Below are 13,163 nucleotides of genomic sequence, written 5' to 3'. Positions count from 1 at the left end.
CACTATACCATTTACAGATATATTGATATAGAAAGCTCATAGGATGAAATACGAAGACTTGTGACCAATTGCCTGTAGTTTTCAAGCAAGAGACATTTGCATTGAGAAGAAGAGGAAGGCGACAACAAGCTCTTTGCAAAGAGACAGCGGAACCTTAAAAGATGTAATAAAAACAAAACTTACCTCCTGCATAAAAAATCAGGTGGGAAGTTAGGAAAATTTCCTACTTCTCCCAAAGTGAAATGGTAGGCGAAGTGTAAGTGAGTAATGACAACGAGAGAAAGTCTTCCTCTGGGAAGGTGAGAAGAAGGTTCGTCTGACAAGATGGCCGCTACTGCCTTTCCACCGCTCAGATACGAATGCGAAGGCAGGTGATCTTCTTGATCACTGGAAGGACGACTGGGGAGGACTCCGGCGGCAGCGGCTCTGGTGCTGGCACCTGTGCGGGTAACTCAGAGGAAGGAAGACAGACTCTTGGAAGAGCCATCAGCTCACCTGTAGACTCGACCTCGTCCTCGCTTTCGAAAAGGCAGTCCGAAGAGGCTTTAGTCTGACTCCAAGAGCCCCCATTCTCAACATCGTCGAACTTCGCTACCTCCGCTTCCGACGGGGGTGTCACTGAAGCGACCACAGTCCGCGTCTCGTTCACGGGAATGCGCACCGTGTACTTCTTCTTCCAATGACGGAAGAGCTTCTCCGCACCTTTCTGCTGCGCTTCCACCCGCCCCCACTCGTCCAAGGTCTCCAGATCGATTTCCGGCTCCGGAACCCAAGTAGACTTCTTCTTCTTCTTTTTCTTCGGTTGCGCCTCAGCCAGTGGTTGGGTATTCCCAAGCATGGCGGAATTCCACATATCCAGTGCCTGTTGCTGCTGCTGCTGCTGGACAGAACACCAACCGGCATATTGACGGCACTGCTTCATATACTCCCGCCAAGAAGCCCTGTTCTCCTCTGCCTGACGCTTGAAGTGAATCACGGCGGAGCGAACCTTTTCAAAAACCTCGTTGACCTCTGGATCACCCTGTGCAATCAGCGCCACATAAATGTCCTCTACCTGCTGCTCGGAAATGCGACCCTTACCGTGAAAGTAACCGATGTTGGAGGCGAGCTTGCCCGTAATGGTGTAGGGTTTGATGTTGAATTCTGGTATAAGCAGCTCCACGTCCTCGACGGTGGCTGGATTGTAGTACAGGTAGCTGATGACCGCCTGCTCGTATGCTTCGCATAGCTCAAGGGAAGGCACCTCTGCCGTGAGTGCTGTGCGGTATTCTTCCAAGATGATAGCGAGGGGGGAAGGCTGAACCTGCAGTACCTCCCCTGAGTCCACAGAGATACCGCTCAAGGAGGGCAGCGGTTCCTCCGGGCTCTCGCAGCCGCACTCGCTCACTGGAGAGCTGCAGACGCTGTCTTCATCGTCCAGATGGATGACCATGGGCTCGAAAATCAAAGGAGGAAGAGTCTTAGGAGCACCAGGCTCCTTTGCAACGACAAGATTTGTCATGGTCTCCATTTTGGATGAAGATTTGTGTATGACGATTCCCCCTTGGTTGATTCTCGAGATCTGGTACCTCTGGTGTGATGTGAACTGGCCTGGTAGGGAGTACCAAGGCACGTATTTAAGGCAACTGGCTAAGGGGAAGTATACATGAACATTGTACAGTGATATGAGATGGACAATATTTTAGCGAACATTGTAGATGTACAGATATCTAGTACGACATACATGACTTCCGAACGATGTTCAATAGCCAGAAGGGACAATGCTCGCGCAGTTGTATAAGACAGTGAGTATTATTATATGTATCATGGAAAGAAGCGATCAATATCAGGACCGTTCCGCGGCGGCCGACTCAGACGCATGCTGATACGGCTGGGAAGTGTGACTTAGTCGCTGTCGCAGTCCTTGGAGCTCGACAGCAGTGTCTTCTTGAGTTTCTTCTGAAGTTCAGGAGCCTTGACATGAAGGGCGTAGCTGAGTTCAGATCTTGTTTCTGCATTCAAGGTTTACCAGTCCACTGTATTTGTCCTTGAGGTAGCGCGTAAGCATTCTCTTGGGGCTGCTGTCCTGGCACTGACGCTATGTTGCCTCGCCTGCATCTCGAGCGATCTCTGCTTTCCAGTACTGGGCCCGATGCAGAAGGTCGTTGGTATGCTCAGGTGGTAGCTCCTCCTGGAGGAACCAGAGAAGATATTCATCTTTGTCGGTCTTGTGCATGGCTAAGTTCAGAGCTATGGTCTCGACGTTTTCGGGGGTGTTGCCGAACATGTACCATAACAGCTTGACATCGTCGGGACTGAGAGGGCAGGAGCTGATACCTTCTGATAGACGCTCAGAGGCAATCTTGACACCCTCCTCTATGCATAGCATGTCGCAAGCGCTGAGCAGAAGGATGTGATCTTCAACCGTAGAGGTAGGGGGTAATGGCAGAAGGTCCGGAGTGCGGCTGTTGTACGGAAAGTTGTTCATCCAGGCTACCAGGCGAGACAGAGCCGGGATTTCGAGATCGGAGACGGTATACCAATGTTCACATATAATCCGTAGAACCTTGAGGCCAGGAACCTGAGTTTGTCGAAGCTTGCCTGCAAGCCAAGGCGTGTAGAGGGTCAACAGACGCTCGGATATGCGCATTTCCACTGCACGAGATTGTCCATGCGTGGAATACAGGTCGATAGTGACTTTGTCTCCTTGGAGGTACCAGTGCCGATCATGCTGTGAAAAAGAAGTTCGCGAAGGAGGATTTGGAGCTTGTGTAGGGGCCGGCATACCACAGGATTGTGCGATGGATTTGTATTCAGTTCACAGAAGGGACTTTATCATTGGGTTCTGAGAAGTTGACACAAGTTGGTATCGGTGGTATTATCAAGTAAGCCGAGGTACAGTTCTTTAACTTTAAAGGACCAAGGACGCAGTATGGGCCGCATTGTGTAGATTCAAGACCTGCAGTGAAAGTCCGTAGATATCGCTCGGTGACCAGTGTGCGAACATTGTGTAGAAGGCTACTACCATCTGGAGTAGTGCCACTTGCACAATGTAAGGACGCTCGACGAGTCGGGCGAACTCAGAAGGCCGCATCCATATTTTGAACGTTAGGCAAGCCGTCCTTGCTGGCGTGTCCTTAGGGCAGTTGAGGCGTCGGAATGGTTTCGGCCGCCAGCTGCTATGATCAAGACCCACCAGCTGCCCACTTCAATTCGTAAGCATAAACGGTGCGCCGTAGGAGCTCATCCTACAATATATCAGCCACAATACACGTAATGGGAGGGGGATAAACACACCCCAGGGTCCTCCTCGAACATGACCTTATCCATGATCTTTTCGAATGTCTTAGTGACGGAAAAGCCTGCAGCTTGCGCGAGGTCGAAGAAAGCGAGGTCCTTCGGCAATAGCCACGGACGATAGGGAGTAAAGAAGACGTAGGCGGTAGATGCCGGCGACTTGTTCAACGTGAGCTGTATACTCTTCACTAGCTTTTCGTGCTCTGAATGATTGAAGAGAAGGTCGGCCAGAATCAGAACGTCGAAACCTGCGGCATCCGGAATATGTTTGGTTAAATGCTCGGTACCCGCGCCCCAGAGATAACCCTGACTCCGTGTTAGTCAAGGAATGTATTAAGATTATCGATCGATTGATGCACCTCAGCAACAACGTTCAGAGGGGATGGCAGAGATTCACAAAGTGAAATATTATAGCGGAGATTCTCTATCAAGTCGGCGTCTGGATAATCCGTCACAACCACTTGAGCGGCGCCATTCAAAGCGCAGACAAGGCTGGGGAGGCCGGCACCGGCTCCCAGTTCAAGAACGGTCTTGCCCCTGACTAGATCATCGGCATGCTCCTCCAGGTAGTGAGAGATGGTACGGCCAGCGTTCCAGAGGTGATGACCCTGTTTCGGTCAGCCTCGTTCGCCTCTCAAATGCAACCACAACTTTGCTCCGGTCCACGAGCGCCTTCCATGCTGCACAAACAGCTTGGTCCCTTACCCAGAGCGGATTATGGCCTACGAGTCTGATGCTCAAGTCCTTCCCAGAGAGCAATCGGTGTGAGGCAAATGTTGGCTCCTTTTCCGGCGGGTAGAAGTCGTCCGGTTCTTGGAACAGGCCAATGCCAGCTTCTTCTTCTGAATCTGATGCCATTGCATTGTATTAAAGCGAAGCTCCTACTGATAAACCGACGTCAAAGAAGTGGTCGGCGCGGAACATAGTTTATCCGCTCGAAATCAACTTCCCTCCCCGCAGGTTCTCTCCTTCCATCACCCGTCGCCAAGTCGTGAACGTCGTTAATCAAAAAGCCATTGTGAGCACAGAACCTCGTCTGACGCCTGCGAACCATCCATCATCCTCGTTTCTCGCATCGCCATCTGTTTTACCGTGTACCCCCGCGAGCCGGTTTGTGTAACAAGCGAGCAGTCCTCGACCAGAAATACGACCTATCTGGACCTCAATAACAGGGCTTGGCCAGCCCGCTGAATAATAACTTGCTCAACCTCCATCCCACATCCCACATCCCCCCATCACCCGCTGTCACACAAAACCAGATCTGGACAGAAACAGGGACCTCCAGAACCCCTCAACCACTTGTACGCCCTACGGCCAGCTGGGATCTGGATCTTTTCGCGGACCCGTGTCCCACTGCGTTCGCCACAGCACCTGTGGACAACCAGGTGCTGCAGCCACTGGACTCTTGCCCACGCTTCCCTCCCTGTCACGGCTCCTCATTATTGCCCTCAAACGGAGAGCGGTGCCCGAGGGGCGTCTTTGGCGCGTCTTCGCCGCACAGCCTTCCCAGTGTCGGTCCTTCTTTAACTATCCTTCGTTTCGGTCAGCTGTCGATCGGTAATTAATCTGCTCTTTCCTGCGCTCTGTCTACCGTCCGCAACCAAGCACTCGGAATTTTGTCTAACCGTCCGGACGGCCCTATTCTGTCCGTGCTACGTGCAACCGAGGCGCCTGTTCCACGTGCTAGCTGACGGGAGCTGAGTGTCGTCTCTTGCGCTCGGTGCTTCTTGCGTGTAATCCTAACTCAGGTTCCGACTACCATACAAGCGCGGAGGCAAGGCGAACCAAGTGCTCTGGTATATGAGCAAGTTCTTGACATCTGTTTATCGGAATCCCGCAAAATGTGGGCCGAAATTAATGGAGAGCGAAAGAAGGTTGCATGGTATGATACCCCTCCGATCTCTTTCCAACCTTCCGCCCAACACATATTCGTCACTCGCGGTTCCGCCATGTTTGTTGAACACGCTGTGGACGCCAGTCTAACCCTTTCTTAGCGGTCCCTGCATCCGAGGTCACCGCTCGTCCAAGTGCGATCACAGAGATCGCGTTCTCATCGAGGTCCGCAAGCCTGGTCGCCCTTTGAGCAGCTGTCCTCACCCAAGTGGTTCGTGTAGCTGCGAGAGAGTTGTCATCAGTTACACCATACCAAAGTGTATGTCCTTGTATCATGTCCTTGCGAACATGTCCGTTGACAATGCTTAATAGCCTCTGAATGCGCTTGTCCATCCGCTTGTCCATCCGCTCGAGCGCAACCAGCTGGGTCCGTCGCTGGCGCCAGCAGCCGCGTGCAGAAGAGCCGACATCGCAAGTCCATTGTTTCCATCAATCCCGCAACGTTGGAAAAGGCCGTCAAGGCGAGCGAGAGCAACGATGCCGATTCGCCCTCCTTGATATCGACAACCCCCACTAACCCTTCATTCGCACCGTCCGATGGCAGTAGAAGCAATGGAGCATCTCTTCCTTCCAGCGCTAGTTCGACCCCCTTCATCCAGCCCTCTCCGATACGAAAACAAAGCCAGCCCTCAATAATACCGCTTCCCGAAGCTCACGTTCCCCGACCAAGCACTTCCGATTCTCAGCCAGTTTCCGAATGCTGTAGACGGAAAGCGTCCCCCACAGACTCCCTTCGACAGATCCAACGTGAGCCTGGGAGTTGCTGTAGCGTGAGTACGAGTGAGGCCGTGCAGCCGATGGAAGTAAAGCAGTCCTGTTGTTCCGGAAAAATACAAGGAGTGTCGGTTAATAATACACCTGCACTGGACACATCCCAAGTCTTCAGTCAAGACTACGCACAGTTCTCGAGTTTCCAGCAGAACGGGCAGTTCCATAATCAGTCATTTTCGATAGATCAGAACTTTGGGTACAACAGCTCCGGCCACATGGATATGGCTGTACCGTTCGGCTTCACAACTCCAATATACAACCACATGGCGCACACCTTCCCGCAGCCGCACCAGATGGCTCCAGCACCAATGCACCACATTGGCCAAGTGGCTGGCAACCCTGGACCCGAGCATAATTGTCACTGTGGCGACTCCTGTACCTGCTTTGGGTGTGCAGCCCATCCAAAGAACGCGACTATGATAGACTATGTTCGCCGAATGCATGAGCTTATGAGTGGAACTCTAGGGAGCTTTCCTCAACCAACGTACGACATACCTTCATACCCGCATCATCCGGGATACGGGGCGGAAGCGAATCAAGGCATGGCTTTCAACCTGCCGGCCGCACACTTTGGACATTTTGGCACTGCGCAGGCACCATACCAAGTCAACATGAACGGGGCTATGAGCGGGCATAGTATGCATTTGGATACAACCACCTCATATCACGCATCGATTCCACAAACCCTCCAACACAGCCCAACCCGACCACTTCAGTACCGCTCCACAATGGATGCTCCACAGGCTCCACCACTGCCGGTGAAGACAGAGGAGCCTGCCTCTAGCCCTCGTATTGATGCCGACAGCCCGAAGGAGGACGACACTTCAACACTTTCACCGACATCGTTCTTTTGGCAAGAAGTTACGCTGCCCGGTTGCAATGATGAAACTGGGACATGCCAGTGCGGCGACGGCTGCGAGTGTGTGGGCTGCTTGACACACGGAGGACATAACGGCGTGTCTCTGGACACCGCAGCGTCTGGCGAGCAGCACCTCTTTAACGACTTCATGGCAGGCAGCGGAGATGGTCACATGACGCACAACTCATGACCGGCGGATTCTCGGAGACCTCGACTTGATACTTGTTCTCTTTCTTCAGCCGGATACTGCATCCTCTGGAATGCCTTCTCTTATCCTGCGTGCGAGTGTTTATATAGGTTGGTGTTTATGTGGGCTATGCTCTGGCACAAGTACAACGACGAACATATCTTGGAAGGCATGTTTAGAGGAGGCCATTTGGCATGGTCAGCAAGCATACTTGGGAGAAGACATACGACTCGACTGGCATATTTCGGGGGGTTCTCTTACCAGTACCTCACTTTGACTTGGGCACTGGTCCTGCTCCTTTCTTGCTCTTTTTGGAACATATTTTAAGACACTTGCATTGAGATACCCCAGTGCTGCATTACGGCACAGAGTTATCCATCTATTCTCTACTCTTCCCGTATACCCTCTCCACTTTAAAGGCAGAATCTGTGTACATTCCGGTGCATGTGATGACAATACCATTCCACGATTTCTGGATCGCCATGCCTCTTTTGCACAGAGTGCTTACTTCTTCCCCTCCCGGTCTCACCCGCATCTCTCGCACGACAGGTGTGCAAACCCCGCTGCCGTGGATGCCGCTTCTGCCGCACGCGGCGGCCGCCAGAGGAACTAGGTAGGTTCCCTGGCTCGTGTTGGTCCCAGCGCAGCTGAACGGTGAATGCCCAGCCACCCCAGCCATATATACCCCAGACTAAGCCGCGTACCGAATCCGGGGAATTGCACATCGAACTGCTGAAGCTGTGGGTGTCACTCGACTTGCTTTGCTGCTTTTGCTTTTTGCTTTCGGCTTATTATGTAAGTATTCTCGGAGTTCTCGGCATCCACAGCGTTAGTGGTCATGTTCATGTGTTTCTGTTCTTTGCTTTTTTGCTCCTAGGCCTTTCGCGAGTCTGGCCCTGTGTGGGATCCGGGGACGTGATTTAGGCATGGGGATGTGTAATCTCGCCGTACCAATATTCCATTATTCCCCACGCCGAGTACTATAGTGCCGGTCGGAGCCCGCCCAATGCCCATTGTCACTGAACCAAGTGCTAATAAGAGAAAGAGTATTCTTTCTTGCTGGACCTATGTAGGCACCGCCTGGGCGAGAAAAATACATTATCCCAGGACTACGGTACTTGTATGACGTTCACGTGGCCATGTACGGAGCTGGATCCAAGATTTATCGAATTGGCGAGTGCCATGCCGTTTATCCACACGAGCGAGTCCAGTTTTTTGGTATAAGAGATCATGGTATGGGTGAGTGTTATCGGTGAGTTTACTGTATCGGTGGATAAGTGTCACGACTTCGAACCCGGGTAGTTGGGCACTCAGAGTCGCCTAGGTCGGGGGGGAATGTCTTGACTGAAATCAAGTGCATGCAGACTTCGACAATAGGGTGTGAGAAGGGCGTTCCTCTCTCTCGGCAGGAACGAGTAGTTTTCTACTAATTTGATCAGCGCATCACCATGGTTTTGATATATCACTTGATTGATTAGTTGAATGGCATCGAAGCCATCCATCTGTAGAATTTGTCGCAGTGAAGCTATCCGTCTGAAAGAAATTTCGCAGTGAACTCCGACGCATCAAGCAGATGTCCACTCCAATGCCCAGGTCAACCTCAGTGATTATTCCGGTGAACGCCTTACGAGAGTAATCTGAGAATCTCACATCGAGAAGAAAGCTAACCGCCTTTGAAAGAAAGGACTGAAGCCATGCCGAAGTGACTCCACCATCCAAATACCGGAGACGATGGAGAAATGAACTAAGGAAGTTTGTGCAAATATGCCGATATATTCCTGCCTTTTTGGAAAACTTCGGAGCGCATAATGTCGCACTCGTGGAAGATTCACAGCGAAAACATGTACATGGCTCCAATGCCGGACCAGGATTCAACCAAACTCCGACAAATGCATACTGCTAGGGTCGACCGCAGTGCAAAAATCTGCAAAATAGCGGAAGAGTGACCAGAGATTCGATCCCCTAGGTGTACTGAAAGAACAAAAGAGCCATTGCCACATGTGAGATAGACAGGAAAATGCAGATACTCGAACCGGGATTCGATACGTGATCGCCGACTAATCATCAGTCAGGACGACATTGAGTGTGCCAGAGTTCAGAGCGATCTACTGAATGTCAGTCTGTCAAACAAACTTGAAGGAGTGTGTGTAAACGTACTGTGCAACCCTTAGTCGGTGAAGACTCGCTGTAATCGTTGCCGTAGTAGTACATCCCCTTGGAGTACTTGCACCTTCCATTCATGTCATCGGCAACGAGCTCCACGGAAAAGTCTAGTTTGCCGTTCGGATTGGTTGGCGCATTCGGGAAAAGAGGTATATACGCCTTTCCGCTCGCGTCGTCATAGCCAGCGCCTAGGTTGACAGGCGCCCAATTACCGATGGGTCTGCTTCCGTCGCCCCATTGGCAGGCTTCGTTCTCAGGGACACCCTTCGGGTTGATATAGTATTGCGCGGACGTAGGTTTGCCAAGCCATTTGAAGTATTTGCTGTTGTCAGGGCAGGCAAGCTCCACGGATTCTCCAGGTCGTGTTGTCGTGGGAATAGTTTCGCCCTCTGTGCCTGCTTGTTGTGAGAACAATTTGTCATAGGGAAGATTACAAACGTACCTGGGTAGTCGGTGCGGCAGATTGACTGGGAAGCAGAAAGCTTGTTCTGCACTTTCACAGTGACCTTATCCGTGCCTTTGACACAAAGCGTCTTAGAAATGGAACCGCTTGCCATCTCCAGCTTTCCTTCAAGGTTACAGTAGAGACCTCCCAGAGTTTGGTGCTGGAGAACTTGCGCCGAAGGCCAGGAAGCCTTGAGATAGCCAGGCGGGCAGCTGTAAGAACAGAACCTGCCCGGCTTGCAACATGTGCCGTCGGAGCAAGATCCATGCGGAACAGTCATGATATCATCGTATCCCGCAGCTTCCACAATCCGAGGTGCTTGAATGCCAATCCAACCTCCAAGACCCGCGTGATCGATTGCGACGGCCCCATAGCCCCGAGGGAAACTGTTACAGGAGAATTCACCGTTGGGAAACTCTCGCTCAACGCCCTCGGCTCCTTTATTCTGATTATGGTGGGATGGGGCCGGCGGCTGAGATGGCTCAGGTTCTGGACGATACGGCTGCGGGGCCGAGGACGGTTGAGGATGGGAAGGAGCAGACTTCAGTTCCACTTGAGTAGCTGGCTTTGGAGCGGGCTGTTGAGACAGGCGCTGTAGAGTCTCGCTCTTAACCGGAATTGGACCAGGCGTAGGGATACTCGCGAGGGACGTGGAGAGATTCCCGCCGTCACCCCAAATCAGAGTGCCATTGGCGATTCCCTGACGCACCTCAGCCTCGGAAATTGGCTTTCCATCTAGCACATAAACAATGACAGTTGCTACCGGCGCGGGTTGATAGACGGCAGCCGCTGCCGGTCAGCGCTTCGCGAGGACTTGGTGGAGACGCCCGTGCGACTGTTTGTGCGGATGGGCTGCGATCGAGGTCGCAACCGCTGCCAGGGGAAAGAGAGTGGCCAGCCTCATCTCTAAAGAAGAAAGGATAGGTCCTGTAGGAGAAGTGAAGTTCGTGCACCAAGACAACCCTAACATGGTCGGTAAGCCGGTGAGTGTTCAGCGAGAGATTCGGCGGCAAACCCACTTTGGCGCGGCCAATGCAAAATGAGTGAGACCAACACAGATGGTGTTTTGGTGCCTCAATGGTTGCTGTGTATGGCAGGAATGTGCAACGAGGCAGAACCTAAGGAGATACAACGATTCCAAATGAGTGAAATGGAGTTGATGCTCCAGGTGTGGAGGATGGAATAGGACAGGAAATACCGGTAGAAAGAAACCCAAAGCTCAGTCACAGCGTGTGAGTCGTGGTGGGGAAATAGAGAGGCGTTGATCTGTTTGGTGCGAACCGCCGATATCACGCTAATGCCGCAAACGGCTAGCGCAATAGACGCTGTGAATTGCCCAGGGCGACGGGTGGAATGCGTTTGGCTGCGATTACATGCCGCGAGAAAACGATCGAGGATGGCAATGAGCGAAGGAGGGTCAAGTGCGTGACTCGGCAAACGCAATCTAGTCACACCATAGCGAAGGAAATGAACATGGTACTGTGATTTGGAAAAGAAATGACTGCGATAGAGAACATAGGTGACGAGAAAAGTGTATGGCGCCAAAGAAAGAGGACTGAAAGATTGAATATCCTTGAGCGAATGGCTCATTTAACGCAGCAATAGCTTTGTATCACCACAGGATCGGCCCTCGGCCGTCATCTGGGACATCGGGTTGGCTTCTTATGGGAATCCTGTGGAACACATGTGGCGCCAGCAACAAATGGCGAGACAGAATCATGAAGGCGCCCGGTACTGAGCACATAGTGGCGCGTACATTCTCATCGAGTAATTCCATCTTTCTTCATAACAACGCGGGGCTATCCGCACTGTTGGCGCTACTGTAGGTCCCGCATGGGCTTCTAGGGTCAAGCTATGGCCGCTTCTGCGGATAGGTGTACAGTTCTGTGGTCCAATTGTCAGCGTTCAAGCGATGTATGCTGTAATTCGTACCCGCTCTTGCCTTGCAAGTTGCTCAGCCTAAGCGCCAGAACGAACGCATGGGTGTCATTTGCTGGAGGCGGCACAAGTCTCAGACTCAGCCCTCCGGAGGTCCAGTGTTTGAGTAGGAGACACGGCAATTAACCTGACGTTGGAGGGTCCAGATTCTGGCAAGGAAATCGTCCAGACGACGCATACAACGATGTGACTGCATGCTGGGGTTGGAAAACCAAGCAGTTGACGTTCGACTCAATCTGGCACTTTTGATTAGGTAGATCGATCTTTCGTATTGTGAGATAGTTACCTCCAACAGGACGACAATACTTGAAAGCGTTCCTGTTCCGAGATGCTTTGCTTCCAACCCGTGAGACCCGACCAACCCCATATGCACCAGACGCCATGCTCGTACAGGTGAAGCCCTTCTTGAGATGAGTCCACCGCGTCAACTTTCCCAACTCGTGCTGCGCCCGCCAACATGGTCTTTACCCTCCCTTTGCCTTAACCAGGTCCAATTTTCGGCATGTCATGATGCTCACTCAACCCACTCAGATACTTATTCAGTTCTTCCACCCTCTCCTTATGCGTCTTCACACCCTCCTTCTTCAACCTCTCTTCCAATCTCTTCCTCCTCATTTCCTCGTACCGCTTCTCCGCCTCCGTCTTCTGCCGTCCCCCCGCCGCTTTTATCTCCTTCTCAGCTTGACTAGGGGATATTGAGCGTCGAGGCGTCGCTGAAGATTCCCTTGCTTTATCTGTCTTTGCGACTGCCGTTGAGGAGCTTTCTGCTGCGGGTGTTCCGGACGCCGAGTCGGGATTCGAAGACGAGGTGGGTTCGTCGGCGGAAGGCTTCTTCTTGCGCTTCTTGGGCTTGGTGATGGCGCCACCTTTGAGTTTGAGCGCGCCGCCGGCGGCTGCCGCATAATCCGAGGATGGCATTGGGTGGTTTGCAGTGTTGTGCGGCTGTTGGATAGATCTGAGTTCTGGAGTTTGATCTGATGGGTCGGGCTTGGCGGGTCATGGCACGGGTTGGCAGGGACGGGTTCGGTTTATGTGGACGTCTCGTTGTTATAAACCGTTACGATTGCGACAATGTGTAAGCTTTGTAACTGTAATAAACACTAAAGACCTATGCAAGCTAAGTAATTTAGACTTTTAGTGTATTACACTTTTTGTAAATTTTAAAAATATGTTTTACTTTATAATATGCAGTAAAAATAGCCCTGTAGATGTCTCTACTAATAACAGTTTAGTGAAAAATAATATACTAAGACTAGTAGTGTATTGTTCAAATGTTCTATAATACTAACATGTTTGTATCCTCAAACGTTTATAACCTACCCTACTGTCAGATTTGATGGTATCTGAAGATGTCACAGTGACAGAAAGATTGAATGAAGATAGGTTGACTGATTGTATTCTAATGTGTGCTTGTGTGGGTGAGGCTGGGGCCTGACAGCGGTTTTGATGTTCCTTCTCTGGGCACCAAGGCTGTGCAGAGCACTAGCCACTACAGAATCACTAGCCACATGTCCTCAGACAGTACCGATACAGACAGTTTCTCCCAGTCCTCCTCTCCAGTCCTAGATGGGATGTCCATAAACTGGTTTACCATCTGACAATAGCTCCTACTAGACATTTTCCAACTGCAC

The 13,163-nt window shown here is 51.6% G+C and overlaps 6 protein-coding genes across 6 annotated transcripts; 1 reads left to right on the top strand and 5 right to left on the bottom strand.

Annotated features, from left to right (window-relative positions):
* Positions 1–36: 36 nt before the first annotated feature.
* Positions 37–1,510, bottom strand: EI97DRAFT_440297 (uncharacterized protein; the record flags this gene model as incomplete). Its single annotated transcript, XM_033799616.1, has 4 exons — positions 37–72; positions 184–186; positions 228–439; positions 496–1,510. The coding sequence occupies 4 exons, from the start codon at positions 1,508–1,510 to the stop codon at positions 37–39; spliced, it is 1,266 nt and encodes a 421-aa protein (XP_033656318.1).
* Positions 1,511–2,077: 567 nt separating this feature from the next.
* Positions 2,078–2,629, bottom strand: EI97DRAFT_456221 (uncharacterized protein; the record flags this gene model as incomplete). The annotated part of the gene is made up of 1 exon (XM_033800707.1): positions 2,078–2,629. The coding sequence occupies one exon, from the start codon at positions 2,627–2,629 to the stop codon at positions 2,078–2,080; it is 552 nt and encodes a 183-aa protein (XP_033656317.1).
* A 335-nt stretch (positions 2,630–2,964) lies between these two features.
* Positions 2,965–4,577, bottom strand: EI97DRAFT_218916 (uncharacterized protein). Its single transcript, XM_033793851.1, has 4 exons — positions 3,928–4,577; positions 3,636–3,884; positions 3,277–3,582; positions 2,965–3,227 (listed from the first exon to the last, which is right to left on the bottom strand). The coding sequence occupies exons 1-4, from the start codon at positions 4,132–4,134 to the stop codon at positions 3,165–3,167; spliced, it is 825 nt and encodes a 274-aa protein (XP_033656316.1). The 5' UTR covers positions 4,135–4,577; the 3' UTR covers positions 2,965–3,164.
* Positions 4,578–4,782: 205 nt separating this feature from the next.
* On the top strand, positions 4,783–7,405 carry EI97DRAFT_431025 (uncharacterized protein). The gene is made up of 3 exons (XM_033797835.1): positions 4,783–5,158; positions 5,271–5,428; positions 5,482–7,405. Exons 1-3 carry the CDS (start codon positions 5,118–5,120, stop codon positions 6,987–6,989), a joined length of 1,707 nt encoding a protein of 568 aa, XP_033656315.1. The 5' UTR covers positions 4,783–5,117; the 3' UTR covers positions 6,990–7,405.
* Positions 7,406–9,043: 1,638 nt separating this feature from the next.
* On the bottom strand, positions 9,044–10,498 carry EI97DRAFT_448611 (SUN-domain-containing protein; the record flags this gene model as incomplete). Its single annotated transcript, XM_033800171.1, has 4 exons — positions 9,044–9,091; positions 9,144–9,544; positions 9,592–10,383; positions 10,420–10,498. 4 exons carry the CDS (start codon positions 10,496–10,498, stop codon positions 9,044–9,046), a joined length of 1,320 nt encoding a protein of 439 aa, XP_033656314.1.
* Positions 10,499–11,835: 1,337 nt separating this feature from the next.
* On the bottom strand, positions 11,836–12,912 carry EI97DRAFT_218660 (DUF1754-domain-containing protein). Its single transcript, XM_033793850.1, has 2 exons — positions 12,858–12,912; positions 11,836–12,572 (listed from the first exon to the last, which is right to left on the bottom strand). The coding sequence occupies exon 2, from the start codon at positions 12,448–12,450 to the stop codon at positions 12,013–12,015; it is 438 nt and encodes a 145-aa protein (XP_033656313.1). The 5' UTR covers positions 12,451–12,572; positions 12,858–12,912; the 3' UTR covers positions 11,836–12,012.
* Positions 12,913–13,163: the final 251 nt, after the last annotated feature.

The sequence above is a fragment of the Westerdykella ornata genome (genome assembly GCF_010094085.1).
Source record: "Westerdykella ornata strain CBS 379.55 unplaced genomic scaffold EI97scaffold_4, whole genome shotgun sequence".
Classification (NCBI taxonomy): domain Eukaryota; kingdom Fungi; phylum Ascomycota; class Dothideomycetes; order Pleosporales; family Sporormiaceae; genus Westerdykella; species Westerdykella ornata.
Note: the sequence above shows the minus strand (reverse complement) of the source record. Positions and strands in the feature narration are given on the sequence as shown.